The sequence below is a fragment of the Vollenhovia emeryi genome, unplaced genomic scaffold, assembly GCF_000949405.1.
Source record: "Vollenhovia emeryi isolate VEMERY1.0 unplaced genomic scaffold, V.emery_V1.0 DF939597.1, whole genome shotgun sequence".
Lineage (NCBI taxonomy): Eukaryota > Metazoa > Arthropoda > Insecta > Hymenoptera > Formicidae > Vollenhovia > Vollenhovia emeryi.
In genome coordinates, this window is record NW_011966769.1 from 8,520 (window position 1) to 28,383 (window position 19,864).

A 19,864-nucleotide genomic window follows, 5' to 3' on the forward strand; every position below is an offset into this window, starting at 1 on the left:
AAAGAGCCGTGTGTGTGTGTGTGTGTGTGTGTGTGTGTGTGTGTGTGTGTGTGTGTGTGTGTGTGTGTGTGTGTGTGTGTGTGTGTGTGTGTGTGTGTGTGTGTGTGTGTGTGTGTGTGTGTGTGTGTGTGTGTGTGTGTGTGTGTGTGTGTGCGTGCATGTGTGCGTGTGTGTGTAGAATGACTCATTTTCGGGGTGCTTGATTAAAGTGAGTCCCCTTGCCTCTCACTTGTGTGCGTGCGTGCGTGCGTGCGTGCGTGCGTGTGGAAGATGATATGTATAAAAACCTTTCGGATATGTCATGTCTGCGTCTGTGTGTCGTATGTGTGTGACGTTGTGATCGTTTTTTGCGTGCCTTGCATTTTCAGAGGATGTAACTGTGTCACTTGATTCAACTGTGTTAGCAGCCGTTTGTAGAACATTGTTCGACTCATCAGTGCTCTTTACAGGTTCTTTTGCTGAAGCACTGGGTTTTGAAGTGGCTTTTGTAGCTCCATGACCATCCACCTTCCTTCTTACACCTTTTTGTTTGGTTTTCAATGACTCCATCAGTTGCGAAAGAATCAGTTCAACTGCAAAGAAGATATCGTGGCAACTTACTGTTGGAAAAGAAAATATTTCCTTATAGGGAAATATTAATATTAATATTAATCTAGGGATTTGATTTGGAATTTAACGGGACCGCGGGATTTAATAGGAGTTTCACTCTCGCACATATACGAGAATGTACGTATATAGAAAATCGCGTCGCGTTAATTAAAGGTTTGTAGGTTCATTATGTTGAAATACAGGTAGGTAGAAATTGGATAAGTAGGTCTATAGATCGGAATACGGGTAGGTAGGGATTCGGATAGTCAGGAATAGAGGGACATTTTGAGAGTTTAAAATATTAGATAACATAAATCAACGAAGTAATAGTTTCATATACAGTATTGTGCGAATTAATGTGAACACAGAGATTTTTTTATCAAAATTTTGTGTTGGGTTATTGTGTTGTTTAATAACCACTTGTAATAGACCCTAAATAACATGTTCTTTTAAATAAACGATATTTGATAAAAAAATCTCTGTGTTTACATTAATTCGCACAATACTGTATAACGTCGAGAGAAATATTGTAGGTATTTAAATGTCATTATTTCTTTTATTATATTATAAGTGTATTGTAAAGTAAGTTATAATAAAAATGTAAGAAATCAAACTGTAAAGAAAAGAGGACCGCCGATAAGAAGTCGGCGGGGGTGATGGAGGGCCTCTACAAGTTGGCCTGTTTTTATCGAATAAAAATTAATTTAAATCTAAAAGAGAGGCATTGTTTCATTTATAACCAGAAAATGTAAAGTTATAATAAAATATATAGAAAACCAAGCTTATCGAGAACAATCTACTATAAATTTAGAGTTTCGTTTTTCTGGATCTTACATCATTTTTTCTGTGTATGTACGTATGTATGGTACATACGTGATATATCAAGCTGCGTCTCGCATGAACAACATGCATATTAACTGTGTCTCTTGCTGGGAAGAGACCACAGATTGACCTAGGTCTATTAAGTTGAAACACAAGTGGGTAGAAAAATGAATAGGTCTATGTCATAGTATGTAAATTTATTTATGAAATGGACTGAAGAAATTTCAATCGTGGAGTAACAGTGAACTCTACGCTACATACACGAATAAAGATACATCATATATATTCATAGACAATTTATTGACATTTAGACGAAACATACGATTAATCAAATAATATATGTATATGTACAACACATGTATAATTGTGTATTCGATTCATCGTAATATCACAGAACTAAAATTGCACGCAGTCATTTCTTCGCACATGTGTTTTCGACGGCCGCAATAAAGTCACGATTTAGCGAGTATATTTTTCGGTGGACCGTGGTACCGTTTTGTCAACTGAATGATTCTCTCCGCTTCACGAATACCGCTGAGCCTTGCACCATGCACCGTGCTGTAATGTCCCGGTACAGTTGCTTCGCCCGCGAATAGGAGTATGGGTGGTATCGCTTCGCAAGAGTCTAAAATACATGACGTATATTGAAGAAATGCTGAAAAGAACTACCTTGCGTAAACAAAATTGTTATTAACGTTTGGTATTTATAGATTTTAAAAAATTTATAAAATAAATGGAGGACTGTACAAGACCTCCCAATATATGTATAGGACTTAAACAATATCAGGAATATTCAGAACTAAGCTCGTTTTAAACTGCAATTGTTATCGCTTCGTAAAAGTCTAAAATGCATGACGTATATTGAAGAAATGTTGAAAAGTGCTGTCATGAATAAACAAAATTGTTATTAATATTTGATATTTAGAGATTTAAAAAATGTATAAAATAAATGGAGAACTGTATATATAAGACTTCCCAATATATGTATAGGACTTAACAATATCAGGAATATTTAGAACAAAGTTCGTTTTAAACTGCAATTGTAATCGTGACCTATGTCGACTTTTCTAAATTAAATTCAGAGCTAAATATGATCCTTCGATATGTACAGAATCTTAATGCCGAGAGAGCAAGGCCTTCAAGCTGTTGAAGCTGTAATTATTAATATCTGACGTTGATTGATTTTAATATGAAATTAAGGGCTATATACGTAATTAAGCTCTTAATACATCCCAGATAACACAGTGAATTCGAAAAGTATTCTTCAAGTTTTCTGCCTTTTTGAATTGTAATTCTTCAGGAATTTATAAGAGAATACAATAAAAATGATTGGGAAAGTTACGTGCCCCACAATAAACTTCTAACGAATACTTCAAGACAAACTGATCGCGGCTAATTCTTCAAAAACTCTTCAGATACTCAGTTTTACAATTCTGCAAGTATTTTCTATAAAATAAATTCTGTATGAACTTACGTTCACCTTTGTGCTATCCGGAATAGAACCTTTCAATATTAGAAATCCAGAGGAAAGCTCTTTTTAAGCTATAATATTTTCACAAACAAAAGTTGATGAAGATACCCGGTAACGGACTAGCCAGATCACACTGGTGGCCAACGGTGCTGTCCATGGCCATGTAACTGTACGCTCCAGCAAAGTACTGGTTCATGCACCACTTGCTCCTGAGAACGTTGGCTGGATAAGGTAATGTCGGGTCGCCGGTGAACCGACGAAGAACCATCGTCATCGACTCCACCACTTCCTCGTCGGAGCACAACTCCATGTCCGTCGCTTCGCGTCCGCACACCCACGCGCACAACACGTGCTGAGAATTAGGCAGTTCCTCTACATTCGCCACACCTAAACGCGAGCACTTTTGTCGATTCTGCCTTGCAAATGGCAATGTTAAGAGTGTAAGTGACGACCTTTCACCCAATCGCATCTATCCGCTAGTTCTTCAACGGACCAAGCGAACTTGATGGCACCCTCTCGCCAAACCCAGAACGGTCTCGCGTATTCCAGGAAAATTTTGTTAACGTGCCCGTATCCGAGCTTGCTGATCGCTTCGACTTTTTCGGCGGGTAATCCCGGTAGGAAGAACTTGGCGTGCTGACTTTTGAGGACGCCAAGTGAAACGGTCACGATCACGTAGTCAGCTGAAAACTCCTCGCCGTCGTCGCACTTGACGATAGCTCGTGGATACGCGTCGCTCGCCGCACCCCACCGAATGCAATTAACGGATTTGCAGTACCTTGAAAACGTTAAACGATTTATAGTTACAGTTTAAACGTAATCATTAATGATGTTAAATATTATCGTGGTCTTTCGTTCAGAGATGTCTCAACAAAATCATTTTTCCACAAGGCTGTCCTTTAAAAGCTCATTTCTTTTATTTCTTTCTTTCCATGCAGCTGTCAAATATAAATATAGCTTTCACGATTCCAAGATTATTCGTACACATTTTAAAGTTCAATTCCTTTAAAACAGTTTATTTCTTCATAAAATAGATATTGGTGGAATGAACTCTCTAAAAGTCAATCAGTGGATTGTCACTGAAAACAGTGAATAGTCATGACTGATTTAGTTATAAGTATACCACTGCAATTTTCAGTATCACTGTTTTCAGTGATAATTCACTGATTGACTTTTACAGAGAAGAGTTAACTCTTTTGTACAAACTTGACGCAACAGCTGGGCAGGTCTCGAAGTAAGGGAGCCAACACCCCCACGTAACCCAAGGGTACCCTGATATTTCCCCCGGGGATCTCGATGTAACTGCCGAACTGATCGGCCGAGACGAGCGAGAGATCATCTCCGCAACGACATCTCATGCAATTTGTCATGCCGTACATTACCCTCGCGGCATCGTATCTGCGAATCACACATCGTTTATCACTTCTAGTTACGGGAGAGACCTATAAAGGCTAGTCTATGCAAGACTGTAACCGTTAACTTACGCTGGAATCGGTAAAAATTGTCCAATCACCGTTAAAAGTGAAGAGCATAATTGACTGTAATTGGTTAATTTTTACCGATTCCGTCATAAGTTAACGGTTACGGCCTTGCATAAACCAGTCTTAACTCAGTCGTAATTAATCGAGCAGCGATGTAACGGTTACTTTTGCGAACCGCGTCATTTCTCTTATTAGCAAACAACTCTTTAGTATTATTGTATATTTACACTATATAACTTTATGTACGTGTCAATAACAATAAAATATGTATGCATGTATGTCAATCATAAGCATTGGACTAATTTGAATAATCTAAAATATATAAATTAATAAAATTTATATGGCTCAAATGCGATAAACACAAATTTGAATGAATAAAGAACTAAGTGACAGGGTGTTAATTTAGTAAATTACTAGAAATCCTGAGTGCTGAGTGGTGCAATGATAGTAATTTATTAGATTGCAAATAATCCAGCAGGAAAAATAGCATCGTCTGCAGCGGGCTTAAGTGTCTAAATATTTCATTCTATTGTAAATTTAAACAACAGCACCCTGTCACAACTCTTAGTCCTTTATTTTTTCAAATAAAATATAATCAATATCTGTGCGCGAGGAATAAGCTAACTTAAAAGGAAGCGAGTAAAATATAAACCCATTCTTAATTTGTCTCTTATCTTTCTTTTTCTACAAATTTTCACTCATAAATGGCTAATGATTTGCTGAATGCATTTTTACTGAAAAATGGAAACTTCGATCATGTACATTTAATCAATTAATGAGAAACTCCCTACTTGGATGAGATCGCTAACTCTTTACATCGCTGCCAATATGGCCTTGCGGTTGACCTTGGCAACTGTACCGTTGCTCCTCTGGGAAGTTATGAAGCTCCTGTTGAATTCTGACGCCCATAAAATTCAGCAACGTACCGTGGGCACGACCACAACCAAGGGCAAAGAGGGCCGCCGCCTGCTGCTCGATTTGCCGGAACGTGTGATACGCTGCGATGCTGACCGGCAGATCGATGGCCCTACCGTCGCTGGTGCAGAAGAGCCCGCGACTTGGATCCGGTCTGAAAAGCGGTGCCTTCAACAGGCCTTCTTGTGCCGCCAAAGTGAACACTGGATTCGCCACGCAACCACCCTCGATCCACGTGGCGCCCATTTCCGCCACCACGTCGCCCAGCCAGCAAGAGTGGATCCGTCCACCCGGCCTGGAATTGGCAATGCATTAACTGACTCTATCAAAAGCGATAAAATTTCACTACGATATAAATCTATTATATTTTTGAGAATAGAGATTAATAGATCATGTTAAAATAGTAAAACGTTAAATCAACACGGTTAAACTTGACTGTAACATGTTATTTTGAGATGTTATACTATTTATTAAAATAAGTAATATAATATCTTATAATATTAATGTTAAGGTTTAGTATTTCCAATTTTAAAGCTAATGTTGAATTTGTTCGAGATACCTGTCTGTCGCCTCTAAAACTGTAAAATTACGGAGGCCGCATTGGGCCAATCGATGTGCTGCTGATAGTCCGGCCATGCCAGCCCCTACGATTACAACGGTTGGTTCCGGTTTACATGGATCTATCATACAGGGATCCAGTTGACATGTTTCGAATTTTGCCGGCTTTGCACATTCTACTATATCTTTTTTACTTCCTCCTCCTTTGTCTGATGAGAATAATCTGAAACGCGCGAGATTCTCTCATCAATCAATCTCTTATTCAATTAATTAGAAGCTTGATTTCAAGCAATAAAAGTCAATTTTCTCAGCAAATAACTATAAATTATAAATATCATAATTAATAATATGAAAAAGTATGATTTTTAACAAAAACTAAATAACCTTATTTCATGATTGACTATCATTTCCGCCTACCTTGTGAGAAATCGTTGCAATTTCCATGACGATATTCTCGATCTCGAAAGCATTTAATTGGTTACACGATATTAAAATCAATGATGTTCAAAAAATTGATTATTAATCGTTCAGAAATATAGACGTATATAATTTAGACGCGGATTTATATGAGAAGAACATGTCATTAAAAAACAAAGAACTTTGATCATTCTGATCGTTTAATGTCGAGTTATCTTTGCAAGTTTCAAGTCGAATTATTTTTACAAGTTTCAAGTTGAAACAAGAAATTTATAATTACAAATTTTGATGAATGTAAAAGGTCAAAGAGTAAGTCACATAATATAAAATTACATGTTTTGAAAGTAACAAAATTTGCTATAAGAGTAGTTACAAACTTACCTATTACTTTCAAATTTCTTATCTTGAAAGCATAAAAATTGCATGTTTTAATAAGTCGAAAAATTTATTGTTCTCCTTTCATTTATCAAAAACGCAAGAAATATTTTTGATGTATTAAAATTGCACAATGTGATTTCCCTCGCAACATACAATTTCATAAGACAAATAATCATGATAAATGTTTGAGATCGCTTAAGAAAAGGCAATTCTCCAGAGCCGCTCGCTCAGCGAGAGGCCCAATCTTGTTAAAAATCGCTTAGTTAGCGAAAATTCCTTTCGCTGCGAATAACATTAGCTGCTTTCCTTTTACACTCAAGTGATACTGAGTCACTCAGTTATGTGAGTATTTTATACTCAGATATGACGTCATTAATGTGAGTCTATTAAATAATAAATATAAGTGAGACATAACATTTGTAAAATCATTTATTAATTAGAATACTATTGTGTTAATTATACAGTGTTTTTGATATAAAAGTATGTCCCTCGATTTATATGGTTCTTTCTATACAATTTTTCTTTTTACGCGTGAAACTTCCTTCATTTAAGAGGAAAACAAAACTAACAAGCATTCTCTTAACACGGTAAAATGTGGTACAAAAATTTATTTGTAAAAAAGGTCAAAATGATCAGAAAGTTCAGTTATGATATTTTTTGCGAAATTTCTTTCGTCCCTAAGTTCAGAGTTTCTATCCTTGTCGCAATATCGTCCGTCGGTTTCACGATATTTTTGACCGACTTTTTATGAAGTTTTTCTCGCAAAATTTCTGTTGTTTGACTGCTTATTTCATTCCATGAAAAAGCGATATCTTCTTCCCGACATAATCGACTGCACACAACGAATCTAGCGACAAGTTTACGTTGATACGTGGCGACGATGAGATAAACTTGTTTTCTGGTCTGCAGACGATCCAAAAGTTCTTTCGTCAAACTGTTATCTCCCTGAAAAGAGGAATAATCTGTTTGTTGCGAAAATCTCAGATATAATTCAATCAAGTTATAATTAAAATTATAATTAAAGTTAAATTTATAATTATAAAATAATTCCGTTTATAATTGAAACTGTAACACTACTTAAAAAAAAGACCATAACATTATGACGTAAATGATTGATTATTCATTAAATCAAAAACATTGAAATAAAAGTAATTTATTCAATTAAAATAGAAAATAAATAGAAAAAGAGAAACACCTATGATTAACAGTTAAACTTTTAATTTGCAAATTGATGAAAAGGCTTGTGGTTGAAAAGAACGTACTTTAATACGGAAACAAACAAGACCCATAACAACTTCGGTGACTATCTCGAATCTATCATCCGACCTGACATATTTCTCGAAAAGTTGCGCTAGTTTTATGGTGTATCTAATATGCTCCTGAAGTCCTTGCACCCCATAAATGCGCATAACGAACCACAGTTTTAATGAACGAAAACGCCGACCCAACGGTATCTGCCAATGCTATATCATGAAAAATTCAAGTTATAAGAATGAAAAACTTTTTAATTACATTTGTTAAAAAATTGTCCGTTAAGACGAATATTGTGTTAACGAAATTTGTAAGATCTCACTCTATAGTCCGGTACAAATCCTTCCTTATCGTGGGCAAGATATATTCTGTCAACACTGAACGTTTCTATAAGTCGTCTCGAGTCTTTTACCCTAAAAATATGAAAAATTATTACAAATAAAAATGTATCTTATATCACGAGGAGAAAGTTACTTAAACATTCGATTAAATTAATTTTGCTTGTATCATCGCTATTGCATTACATACCACAATATTGAAGCATCGAAGTTCGTGAGTAGCCATTTATGAGCGTTTACGTTAAAGGAATCCGCGTACTGAACACCGGACATCAAATGACGAAATTCCGGACAAACAAACGCAGCACCTGAATCAACACAATAAATTAAAGCGACGAAGTTTTATAACAAATATGTACGATTAAAATCTCAGTCGATGATTAATCGAATAGTACGAATCCAATCTTTTTTATTAATAATATTTTAATGATTTTTTTAAGTAATGTATCAGTCGAATATAGGACAGAGAGAGAGAGAGAGAGAGAGAGAGAGAGAGAGAGAGAGAGAGAGAGAGAGAGAGAGAGAGAGAGATGTAAAATAACTGAAAGAAAAGGGAAATTGCCTGCGTAAGCAGCGTCAATATGCAACCATATATTGTATTCTTTGCATATTGGTCCTATCTCGTTGATATTGTCGAAGGCACAGGTGCCAGTAGTTCCTAAAGTAGCGACGACGTAACACGGTATAAAGCCTTTCTCCAAATCCTCCTGTATCGCTTTCTTCAAAGTTTCTCCGCGTAGAGAATACTTATCGTCCACTGGTAGCAACCTCATTGGTACTGATCCCAAAATTCCTGCCTTCTCCACTGACGAGTTGGACTGATCTGAGAATTTAAACATGGTTATGCAAATATCCTGTGTGGGAGGAGTATAAAGATGTAGGTTTAATGTAACTTATATATATACAGGGTGTCGGATTCGATTTGGACTACTCCAAAGATTATAGTAGATTGGGTCAAACTGAGAAGAAAAGTTATATACCATTTTACAAAATCCGTAATTATTATCGCGTAATTAAGAAAAACGTCTGAGCCAATAGGTACACGGAGGAGCGGAAAGCCGGACTCGGCAGACATGCAAAATGGTGTATTTGTTGACATCTCTCAAGATCCGATAGCGAAAGGTGGAGTCACGCATCGATCGATGAGAGACGGCGCTGAGCGGGGAGCGGTGAGCGGGCGAACGGCGCGCAGCGAGCGAACGCGCGACATATGACACCGCGCCGAAAAAGTTTTTCTGGTGATAGGAGAATAATACACCATTTTGCATGTCTGCCGAGTCCGGCCTTCAGCTCCTCCGTGCACTTATTGGCTCAGACGTTTTTCTTAATTACGCGATAATAATTACGGATTTTGTAAAATGGTATATAACTTTTCTTCTCAGTTTGACCCAATCTACTATAAACTTTGGAGTGGTCCAAATCGAATCCGACACCCTGTATATACGTAACTATATGTAGGACTTTCTTTCCTCACTTAACAGTTAAATAATATTTTATCGAATAATATGGGCATTTTTAATTTTTATAAAATTTCTATTAATACTCACCGGAGGTATATGCGATGAATTTAGATTTAATGTGGTTCTCGTCTATCCCGGAATGAAGACGTGTCACACGACGCGTTGCGTGCTCTTTTGCAGCTAATAAACAAAGGAATGTACACTCGCTTGCAGATCCCTAGAATCAATTAACTAATTAATGAAATTACTAATAAACTAAACACTGTATGTGACTTTTTAAACGTTACAAAACATCGACATATAATATTAAATGTATTAAACGTTTTATTTATACGGTATTAATGTTAATAAAATTAAGGTATACAAAGAAATTAAAGGGAAAATTTAATTAATTAAAATATCTGTATATAATAATTTTGTGGCAAAGAGAATTATAACATACATGAAACGTAATACAAAAGGTTACAAGTTTTATTTAAAACTGTGATTTGTAATATTGTTTATATTTGTTATTGAAATGCAATGATTATTTATTCAAAGAAAACAAAATAGATTTTTATAGTGGCTGGAAATTATTAATTTTCTCTGTGTCCACGTACAACGTTCCAAATGAACAACGGCTCGTTGGTCTAGGGGTATGATTCTCGCTTAGGGTGCGAGAGGTCCCGGGTTCAAATCCCGGACGAGCCCGTTATTTTTGTAATATTTTTTTGTACGTTATTTATGGTAATATGTCGTCCCGGTTACTCTCTGAAGCTTGAAAATTGTATAGTTTCACGTTAGATGAAAATTATCAGTAAAATTCTATGCGTTTTGTTAAAATTGCTGAATTTGTGATCTCGTTGTATGTAAGCAATTATCGATTTGTATTTTTAATTACCTGGATGACTCCTCCGCCTCTTCCATTACTACAATGTAGAAACTCATTAGGTAACCCTAATAGTTTCCCAAGCCAATTACACGTGATGACCTCGAGCTCGGTACAAGCAGGAGACGTTATCCAGCTGAAACCGATACACCCGATCGCGTTGCTCAAAATTTCGGCAACGAGAGCCGGATAAGAGTTAGCCGTTGGAAAATAAGCGTGAAAGTGCGGCGAATTCCAATGTGTTACCTGTACATATTGACAGAAATCATAAAGCTATCTTCTTTCTTTTTTATCCATAAATAATGTAGAAAAGAGAATTTTTTGTCATACAGATATTGGAAATTAAATATGGATAAACTAAATTATAAAGTGAAAAGACAAACTGTTAAAAGAGGTGCAAGTAGATTAACAGTTTTTTATTTATAATTTATTGAATGTTATTATCCTCTTTTTTCATTGTTTAATTATAACTAATTATACGTATAGATATTTGCAAAGATCTTAATTCTTTGTGTTGATTATTTCTGAATAGAATTGAGTTTTTATTAATACAAATCCAAGTATAAGAATTTACTAACGTGATATAACAATATCTATCACGATTAAAAAGGGATTAAAAATTTACCCCAGGCATAATATATTGTTCCACATCTTTCAGCACTTCCTTCCAATTTTCAGATTTTTGCGGCGCTTCCTCCGGCAACAACTTACTGAGGTAACCCGGCTCCACATCCGGCAACACATTTCTGTCTCTCAAACTCTCGGTATAATCTGCAACGTAGTCTATAGTCGCCTTGGCAAATTCCACAAATTCCAGCGTGTCCATATTTGCTTAATTCAAGAGCACGCGAAGCAATCGCGCTGTAATACACGAATTGAAAAAATTTGTTATAATTAAAATTCTCATAACATGAAAATAGTAGAGCAAGGCGATTGAACGACTTTCAAGTTGCCGTTGAAGTTAAACTAGCCGATTGCTGGCGAAAGATTTATGTAATTATTCTGTTATATTGTTGTAAATTTTCTGGACTCTATCACGGTTTTACCTTGATTTAAACTAATTGCAATTTGCGCGAAACAATTCTAAAATCTTAAGCACTTGATATCACATTAGCGCTTGTTTTATTTCTTAATTATAAATATTTTTTACAAAAAAATGCCGTAACTAATACCAGAGAGAAACCTGAGAGCGGCCACGCCGCGGCGTTTTACTTGATACCGTTTCGGGATATTGTTTTGCGCGCTCTTAGGCCCATTTTTACTATTGGAACTATTTTATTACGCATTTTCTGACTCTGTTAATAAAATTTCCACTTGGTGCATGTCTATGCTATGCATTCTGACATCTAAGTTATAAAATTTATATTGTCTACATGAGAAAAGTTGACGTAATTATCATGCAGATAATTTATGTTAATATAATTTTGAATTTTACAGCACAATCCTGAAAAAATAGGCGTAGCATGGACACGCACAAAGTGGTGACTATATCGGCAGTGTCAGAAGATGTATAGCAAAATAGTTCCAATAGTAAAACTGGGCGTAAAGGCGCGAAAGAGAGTCTCTTGAAACGGTATCAAGTAAAACGTTGGCGTGGCCGCTCTCAGGTTTCTCTGCTAATACATAACGGCACAGACAGTCGCCTTCATAATTCCAATAAAAATTAGTTATACAAGCACGTGAAATTCTCTGTAAAATTCTCTATTCTCTATTGTGTCATGAACGATACTGCCATACTAATGATTAACTGCCAAAAGCGGACAGCGCGGAAATGCTTAGTAGCCAAGGAGAGAAATCTTTCGTACGTACATTGGAATCTTTCGATAAAATCTTGCCTCGCGTTTCCCTTTCTATTTTCGCGACGAATACTTTTATTTCTAGATGCTTATTTTACTTCCACTCGTATCCATTGTCAAACTAGTATAGCTCTATGATTAACGCGCGTTTCACGGAACAGCGAAAATTTCACTTCGTATGCACAACTTCTATAAACATCGCCGACAACGATCTCTCACACGGATCCGCGACTCGTAACTTGCTGTCACCATTGAACACAATGCCGTACGCGAGAAAAATTTAACTGACCGATTCTTACGACTCGAGACGGACGCGCGAGCCGATGGACAGAAGTGTTTTCAGTCGAATACCGTCCTCTAACATTAAATACCGCCCAGAAAACTTTCACTTGCTTTCTCCGTAATCACACCAAATTTGCCAACCACGGAAGCGATTCTTTTTTAGTACTCCGAAAACGTCTTTTGCTTCAATCTGTCATCTTTTCATTAAACGTCAAATATCAAGATACTATCAATTTTTGTCACAAACGGTGACTTTCGTTTAATTACTTGCAATTTTAATTGTAATTCTACTGCAGGCATAATAATGACTGAATACATATAATATATCCATACTAGAGAGTCGAAGAGAGATCTTTCAATTCTTTGATACATTTGAAATTAATACAATTGAAGGATTCATTAAAAATTCTTAGTGATATCGAGCTTTATTTCTAGATATTACTTTATAATTTACGGCAAATTTATCAAAATTTATGAAGCAAAACTAGAAATAATTTACGTTTCGCTTATATTCATCCTTTACTCATAAATTACACAAAAACCCACATAACTGCTGTGATATCAATTTTAGGTAACATTATATGTATAATTAAACGCAGTTCTGTATAAATCTTTCTAATTACTACTAGTCATGAAATATGCATGGAAAACTACACATATAATTAATTTTAATATATTTTTAAAATTCAACATAATATAATAATACAATCTTAATAAATCTTTCCCATATTATTATATAATAAGCATGGAAAATTATAATAAAATTATATATAAAATTATATATAAATATAAATGATAAAAGATCAAGATAAAACTTCCGCACTTATTAGTAGCGTAGGAATTAGTAATAAAAAACTCATGTTGATCAATTTCTTCATTTTAACATTTCAATTGAAGGCAAATGATATTAAAAATATCATTTACTTCCAATGCGGGTAGAAAAATAAAACGCAAAAAGAAAGGATTGCGGGCTCGTCCGGGATTTGAACCCGGGACCTCTCGCACCCGAAGCGAGAATCATACCCCTAGACCAACGAGCCTCACGGAAACTTTTTCGTTCTTAATCTTCCACATGGTCGCAATCACAATGTGAAACAAAATTGACACATGAATAAGCTATCTGTATATAAAACGTGCTTGATATTATTTGAAGCAGTTTCGCATACAACATTGACTACCTGCATATCTTAACCATTCAAACTGGATATCCTTTTTATGGAACATTCCACTCGTCGCCTTTCTCATAGCGTGGCGATTTCTTCCTCGTTCTCATTATTTGTCCTGTGAAACATGCATTTTTCTCTTACAATTATTATTAAAACTTTGTGACTCTCCCCCCTCTCTCTCTCTCTCTCTCTCTCTCGTCACGTTATGTGACATTTTTTTATTTAAAGTACATTTTATTTAAAAATGTTATAATATTTCATATTATATTAAACGTTACTGTATTTTAATTTTCAATTTGTCAGCTCTCTCTCTCTCTTTTTCTCTCTCTCTCTCTCTCTCTCTCTCTCTCTGTATTTATTAGTTATTTTGATTTCAATTTGTTCAGACCCTCAGTTAAGGGTCTGAGTTATAAAATAAATTTAAACATACTTCTATAATACTTAAGCTTTGTATATGAATAAATCGAGTCAAGTTTCTGGCAATATGTGGCTGACTAATATTTGATCATCCGGGAGGTCAGCTGTTACGGGAGCAGCCAGTTCTCGGCATGGCTCGTTGGGTCTAGGGGTATAGGGGTGTGTGTCTCGCTTAGGGTGCGAGAGGACCCGGGTTTCAAATCTCCGGACGTGCCCGTCTTTATGTTTGATCCAACTCGTTTCTCAATGTCCCACTTTCGCAACTTTCAATTTGGCAGTTCACAGCTAGCGTTATGACACGTCACATTCCACGAACGGTGAGGACATAAAGTTTTAAATTCTTTCTCGAGTTTCCATAATAGATTAAGTCACGTCGAGATTATTTTTGGTCACGTACGCCAAGCGCATTGAAGGTAGCAGTATAGAATATAGAAAATATATAATACAGTTTCTTCTATATTATATAATATATCAATATTAATTTTACGACAATTTTTATTCAGACACTTAGGCTCCGCTTGTTTATAATTAATACAACGTAGGAGCCAAAGATTAATTTCCATTTACAAATAGAAAGCAAAAGAGCAATACAAATAGAAAGCAGGCAGAGGATTCCCGTCTTTTGTGTCACTTTCAAATTCCCTGTTTAAAACTGCCCGAGACTACTTTAATTCTTTTTTCTATTTAATTATTGTGTAATGTATAATATTCTTATTTATAATACTTTTGTCTATTTGTCTTTAAATACTACGATTAAAAAATAGGTTTTGACTACAAACATTGCGATATGTTGACTGCAATCATTATACCAAGTAAGTTTAATAATAATAGAAGACTTCGCAGCCATTAAGACATAATCTATTTTATATCTTTATTAATTACTTACTAATTTAATGTACTGTAATATATAATTACATAATAATTATTACTATCCTATACGTATACCGCCTTTCATAATTATAAAAAATAAAAACTAAAAGAGTTAAAACAAAAGTTGTGTACAAGTATATTAATTACGAATTTGCGTTTACTTTTAGAAATTGTCTCACTCAATATTTTAGCAAGTTTCTGTCTTTGTAATAAATAAATAATTCTAAAGTAATACAAATCTCGGGTCTGTTCTTTATAACTAAACTGGCTGCACCAGTTCAGAGCTTATCTTTTTCCCTCCACATTAAAGGGGAAAAGATAAACTCTGAACTAGTGCAGCCAGTTCAGCTACAAAAAGCAGATTCAATATGTAAGTAACGCGATTACATTTCACGTATTAATGCTTAAAAATTTCTCATTACAAGTAATAAAAAAAACTAAAGTGTCCCGAATAACGGGATGAGGCCCCGGAGGGATTCGAACCCTCGATCTCCTGTTTACTAGACAGGCGCTTTAACCAACTAAGCCACGGCGCCCATATGCGTTGCGAACGTGATCGTAACATAGAAAATCTCTTGACACGTGCTTTTACAAGACTGATATGTAAAAACCTGTAAATGATTTGAATATCGATATATCCCGAATTATATTGCATTAATACTAATAAATGCTTTAAGCGATATCGACTTTATAAGACTTTACTGGTAAAAATGCAAAAAGATATTTTGATATCAGGGAAGAGTAGATTAACGAAAAGTTAAAAGAATACTTTTTAACAACTATAATTCTATAAAAGGAGCGAAAAAAATAACCTGGAGGCGCCGGGTATCGATCCCGGTACCTCTCGCATGCTAAGCGAGCGCTCTACCATCTGAGCTACGCCCCCTGCGAGAACCGCTCTCGCGTATCGAGGATAAAGGTCGACTTGTAAGAATAAAATACATGTATATCACGAGACACGGTAGTGTCTCGCGCCAAGTATAAGCGACTAAGGCCTGGTTGCACCAACGTCGCTTAATTTTAACTTTAGCTTAATTCGCTCGTTGTCTCTTTCTAAGGGAAACAGAGAGAGAGAGACGAAGGGTGAATTAAGCTACAGTTAACGTTACGTGACGTTGATGCAACCGGGCCTAAGTATAACTGACAAACTAATAAGCGACAAACTAAAACCACGCGCGCGACATGTTATATACTTTGCATTAATTAAAGATGGTACAAAGTGAGCTAGGAAAGCATAGAAATGTTAATTCCAAAAATTTTAACACGCATGATTAGGAATTAAAAACAAATAAAAATTTGTATGCTATCAGATTTATACGTAGAACAAAAAAAAATCATATCTTATTTAATCTCCGAAATTATTTAAAAATTTCTTCTCACTGAATGTTAACATACTTGTGTAGCCAGAGTAATTAAAGAGAATTAAATTTAAATTACGAAATCATTCTAAGATTCTGTAATTTATTGTATTATTGAATAGTATAATAAATAACAATGTGGAAAACAAAATTTAATTGAAAGAGCTATACGCACAGAGAAAATACGTACTTGCACATAAATAGTAAATAGCTTTAAGGGTTATACTACATCACTATCATATCAAAGTGAGAAAATTAAAGGAAATTAATTAAATTTAATACTTTTTTTAGGTAAGCTAATAATTTTAGATAAACTGTAGATAAGTTAATAAGAAACTGGGATCCTCGTGACGCCGTGTTACTTTTATTACCATTTACTAAAGGTTTTCCTTGTAACAGAGACTGTCCCCTTCGACAATAGATTATTCGTTTTGCCATTAACTTCGATCGAAAGTAATATTTTTTATTTCTACAAAGAACATTTCGGAAACAATTTTCAATACACGGAAGGGAAAATAATTTTATGCAAAAGAGTTTCTTTCTAGAATTAGATTGAAGAAAAGTTGTACACATTTAGGTTAAATTAAATTACATATAAAATCATTGGCAAGATTAGTGGTTATACATTTAATATGCATAGTATGTACAGATACATATTCGTAAGATACTGAAATGACTCATTGTGAAATATCGAGCGACGACCGAGTAAGGCTGTCGGTTACGGCAGCTACGTTAAACCGGTCAGGCGAACCGGACGAACAAGCCCGCGCTTCTCGCGCTAGTTCTCGCAGTGGCCGCTAGATGTCAAATTTACTCGTAAGTAACATTCGTTTCCGAGTGGTATATAAGGACGGCCTGCGCGGCAGTCCAGCACTCTGGTTTCCCTTCAATTCACGCATAAATCTTTCGCCTTTTACTAAAGATTTCCGTGGAGGGGAACAATTGATGAGTCTATAGACTAATTTTTTGTGTACCCAACGCAAGTTGGGTCGAAATGAATATCAAAAATAAAGCACTTTTCTTCTAGCAAGGACCAGTTTTACAAACGTCGGATAACCGAGTTTAATTGATCCTCTGTCTCTTCTCAGAGAACAAGGTAGAAAAAGACAGAGAGTTGAATGAACTCTGGTTAACAGTTAACCGACGTTTGTGAAATTGGCCCTGAGTAGACCCTAACTAATAAATGCTTATCGAGGCTGAAAAGGTCGCGAGGTAAGCGTGTGGCTCTCAAAATCTACTTATTTCGTTTCGTTTTCTTTTCTTGAAAATTTTATAACAATGTGTTTAACTATTCTAACAATCCTTGTTCTTAATACTTTTGATGTGCCATTAAAATCGTTGATTCTTCCTCGAATATAACGCAAAATAATACAGTAAACTTGAGAGATCATACGCACAAATAGAAATTCAATAGATATCATTTCAGATTGGAAAGAGTGAGTGAATCATTTCTTTTACCTCAGGATTAATAAATAAGTAAATAGTAGAAATGATTGATTTTCTTATTATTTTAGTAATGCGAACGAAGATGTATATTAATACAATCTTCGCCAAATTGATAAGTTTTGCGATAAATCTCTATTTGTAGTTATCGTCTAAATTACAATATAATCTTACTTTTTTATGTAGCAAACACCGAAATATTCATATCACCGCGTTGACAGAATATAATAAATGAAATCAATAGTTTGGTAATCCTAACGCGCGATTCGATTAAACGCTTAATCAGAATGTTTATTCTAAAGTAAATAAGATGCAGTCTTTTTAAATAAAATCAATGTAACGTGCTCAAATCCCTTATTATTCTAAAGTTCCTCCACGCAAGCTAAATTCCTACGGACATCTGTAAATAGCTCTTTGTTTTTGTGCCTAAATAATCAGAATATAAATCTTCTCGTCAGAAACTAATTAGGAAATATCAATTTTGAATAATTCAAAAATATTAATCGTAAAAATGATGCGAGGTGCACAGCTGATTTATTTTTAAGGCAGTCTTTTAGAAAAATCACTCGAGTTCGTACAGAGATACACGTCATCTCCAGGTGCACAGCTGATTGTGAGAAATTTATGGACTATAGGCGCCATCTCTCGGTCAATTCTCACAGTCGGTGTTAGTCTTGTCGGTAGTGCCAGAGAGAAACCTGAGAGCGGCCACGCCAGCGTTTTACTTGATACCGTTGCCGCTCGGCTGATTCCAGCGCCTTACGTCCATTTTCATTTTTAGAACAAAACGACATTTCTCGCGTGTGACTCCCTAAACGCAGTCAAATCGTGGTTATATTGAGGTTCATAATTCTTCATTATCGCTAGACGTTCAAGGAAATCGTGATAAGTACAAATCAATTACATTAACACGAATCAATCCGTGTTTCACCTATTATCTTTATGATATCGTACCATTATCATTAATATACACTGGTCAAAAAAATTAACGCAACAAGAAATTTACATCAAAATTTTGCGAATTTCAAATAAGCGTAACTTCGCGAAAACTAGTCGAATTGAAAAGTTTTTTTTTCATTTTACAGGGCAAAGCCTCTGCTTTAAGAAGCTCTTATTGGAATTTGCATTCACTCTTCCCATTTCCCGGAACTTTCTCAAAATCAAGATCATGTTTTTTCTCTAAAAAATTGCACACTTTGACGCACTGTGCGGAGCGTAATAATTTTTCTTCGCCAGTTCTGCTTACGGTATCAAAAAGTGTATTCTTTTCTCTTCAATTTAAAAAAAAGAAGTTCCTACGATTTTTTTCGCCAAATCACAGCTCATTAAAGTAACCCTTGTGTTTTCGACAATAACCGACGATATCTCCGTTAAAAATCATCGTAGCAAGATCGTTTTTTTTAAATTAAAGCTTGCACTTTCAGCTTCAAAAACTAGTCACCAGATTTTTCCTCGAATGCATCTGCGCTGCTGTAGCTTTTAAAATGTAAGGACATGTTTTTACCTAAAAAGTAACCAACTTTGGCCAGGTGCCCCGGGCGTAAGAAATTTTTCCTCGCTAATTCTGCTCGAAGTATCAAAAAGTGTATACTTTTCCCTTCAATTTAAAAAAAAGAAGTTACTGCGATTTTTTCGCCAAGTTACAGCTTTTTGAAGTAACCCTTGCATTTTCGTTCATTACCGTCGACATCAGCGTAACCCAATGTGCACGTGGAGGTTGCCGATCGGATTTTGCACATGTGGCCCTACAAGTCACGCAGCCTTCTTCCCATCATATCCTAGATATGTTCGATATGAATACACCACCGGCCCTCTTCAGGGCCAGAAGAGTGAATGCAAATTCCAAAAAGAACTTCTTAAAGCAGAGGCTTTGCCCTATAAAATGAAAAAAAACTTTTTAATTCGACCAGTTTTCGCGAAGTTACGCTTATTTGAAATTCGCGAAATTTTGATGTAAATTTCTTGTTGCGTTAATTTTTTTGACC

At 35.4% G+C, this 19,864-nt stretch overlaps 2 protein-coding genes and 4 non-coding genes across 6 annotated transcripts; 1 reads left to right on the forward strand and 5 right to left on the reverse strand.

Moving 5' to 3' along the window:
- Positions 1–1,512: 1,512 nt before the first annotated feature.
- Positions 1,513–5,979, reverse strand: LOC105557137 (spermine oxidase-like). The gene is made up of 6 exons (XM_012004306.1): positions 5,837–5,979; positions 5,222–5,572; positions 4,088–4,279; positions 3,334–3,659; positions 2,990–3,268; positions 1,513–2,035 (listed from the first exon to the last, which is right to left on the reverse strand). The coding sequence occupies exons 1-6, from the start codon at positions 5,962–5,964 to the stop codon at positions 1,863–1,865; spliced, it is 1,449 nt and encodes a 482-aa protein (XP_011859696.1). The 5' UTR covers positions 5,965–5,979; the 3' UTR covers positions 1,513–1,862.
- A 1,096-nt stretch (positions 5,980–7,075) lies between these two features.
- LOC105557138 (aromatic-L-amino-acid decarboxylase-like) lies at positions 7,076–11,581 on the reverse strand. The gene is made up of 8 exons (XM_012004307.1): positions 11,173–11,581; positions 10,560–10,793; positions 9,767–9,896; positions 8,782–9,042; positions 8,410–8,527; positions 8,204–8,294; positions 7,893–8,093; positions 7,076–7,575 (listed from the first exon to the last, which is right to left on the reverse strand). Exons 1-8 carry the CDS (start codon positions 11,371–11,373, stop codon positions 7,276–7,278), a joined length of 1,536 nt encoding a protein of 511 aa, XP_011859697.1. The 5' UTR covers positions 11,374–11,581; the 3' UTR covers positions 7,076–7,275.
- Trnap-agg lies at positions 10,298–10,369 on the forward strand. The gene has a single exon. It is a non-coding gene; the product is annotated as a tRNA-Pro (tRNA).
- A 2,012-nt stretch (positions 11,582–13,593) lies between the features above and the next one.
- Positions 13,594–13,665, reverse strand: Trnap-cgg. The gene has a single exon. It is a non-coding gene; the product is annotated as a tRNA-Pro (tRNA).
- Positions 13,666–15,540: 1,875 nt separating this feature from the next.
- Trnat-agu lies at positions 15,541–15,614 on the reverse strand. Its single transcript has one exon. It is a non-coding gene; the product is annotated as a tRNA-Thr (tRNA).
- Positions 15,615–15,891: 277 nt separating this feature from the next.
- Trnaa-agc lies at positions 15,892–15,964 on the reverse strand. The gene has a single exon. It is a non-coding gene; the product is annotated as a tRNA-Ala (tRNA).
- Between the last annotated feature and the right edge of the window lie 3,900 nt (positions 15,965–19,864).